Genomic DNA, 1,076 nt, shown 5'->3' with positions numbered 1-1,076 from the left:
CGGGGCCTTGCGTGCGGCTCGGCTGCCACCGTGCGGCCGCCCGGCCCGGCCCGGCCCGGCCCGGCCCGACCCGGCGCGGCTCCCCCGGGGCTCCCTGGCCAGGCACCAGCCGGCCGAGGGGACTCCACCAGGAGCGCGGCCAAGCCGGGCTGGGAATGTGGGAAAGCGGCAGCCGCTAGCTCAGGGGGGAGAGAATAGGAAAAGCCCCCTCCTTCCTCCGGGCCCCTCCTCAGGCCTCCAGGGGAAGAAAGGAATGCAGCAGGGGGGTTTCGAGGAGTCGTGGTAGCTCGGGGCATGTCCCCAAAAGGGGCCTTTCAACTCCCTGCCCAGAGCGCGACGATGAAAGGAAAGCTAGAAACTAGATAGTAGCCCAAGACACGGAGCCTGGATCCCATCCAGGTTTAGGGCTGGTTTCCCGCAGCGTAGAGCAACGCTCAGGCCTGGGAGGACGGGGGAGTTGAGGGAAGGGGAGGGGGTTATTTTAGGTTTCGCTCTCAAGGAAACGAGGAGCATTTCATACTTGGGACCTTGCCAAGATATGAGGGCCCTGGGTCGGGTGGGCGCGAGGTGTCACCCGCCACAGAGCGGCGAAGGTGGCAAAGGCAGGTGAGCGGCGCCAAGGCGCCAGCTAGCCCAGGCCCCCCGCGGGACAGCTCGGGGGTCGTGGGCTTGCCCCGTCCGCGGCTCCCATTGCCCTCCGCCGCGCCGGGCGCCCCACGCCCCCTCCCCTCGCCGTGGCGCTTCGGGGGGGCTCTGCCGCAAGCTCCCGGGGACGGACTCTGCCCCGGGGGTGCGAGGCAGCCCTGGGGACCCGGGGGAGCTCGTGCCGCCGCCCTTCCCCCGGGGCAGCGGGGCAGGGCAGGGGGCGAGGCCGGCCGGGGGCACCTGCCGGCGCGGCGGGCAGCGGCGGGCAGCGGCGGGGGCAGCGGGGCTCCGACCCTCCCTTCCCCGCCCGGCCCTGCGGCAGCCGGCGGGCGACGTTACCTGCGATGATGGCCGGGTTGCTCTGTCCTCCCTCCGCCTTCACCCACACCTCCACGGTGAACTGCGCCCGCGGGATGTCGGGCAGCGCCTCC

At 72.3% G+C, this 1,076-nt stretch overlaps 1 protein-coding gene across 1 annotated transcript in view; it reads right to left on the bottom strand.

Moving 5' to 3' along the window:
* PAPPA2 (pappalysin 2) overlaps positions 1-1,076 on the bottom strand; it is a 121,196-nt gene that overhangs the window by 115,005 nt on the left and 5,115 nt on the right. Inside the window, exon 2 of the mRNA XM_026084646.1 lies at positions 985-1,072. Coding sequence (XP_025940431.1) covers positions 985-1,072 — 88 coding nt within the window. The remainder of the gene's footprint in view (positions 1-984; positions 1,073-1,076) is intronic.

Source organism: Apteryx rowi, unplaced genomic scaffold, assembly GCF_003343035.1.
Source record: "Apteryx rowi isolate R43461 unplaced genomic scaffold, aptRow1 scaffold_65, whole genome shotgun sequence".
NCBI classification, from domain to species: domain Eukaryota; kingdom Metazoa; phylum Chordata; class Aves; order Apterygiformes; family Apterygidae; genus Apteryx; species Apteryx rowi.
This window is presented reverse-complemented; position numbering and strand designations above follow the sequence as displayed.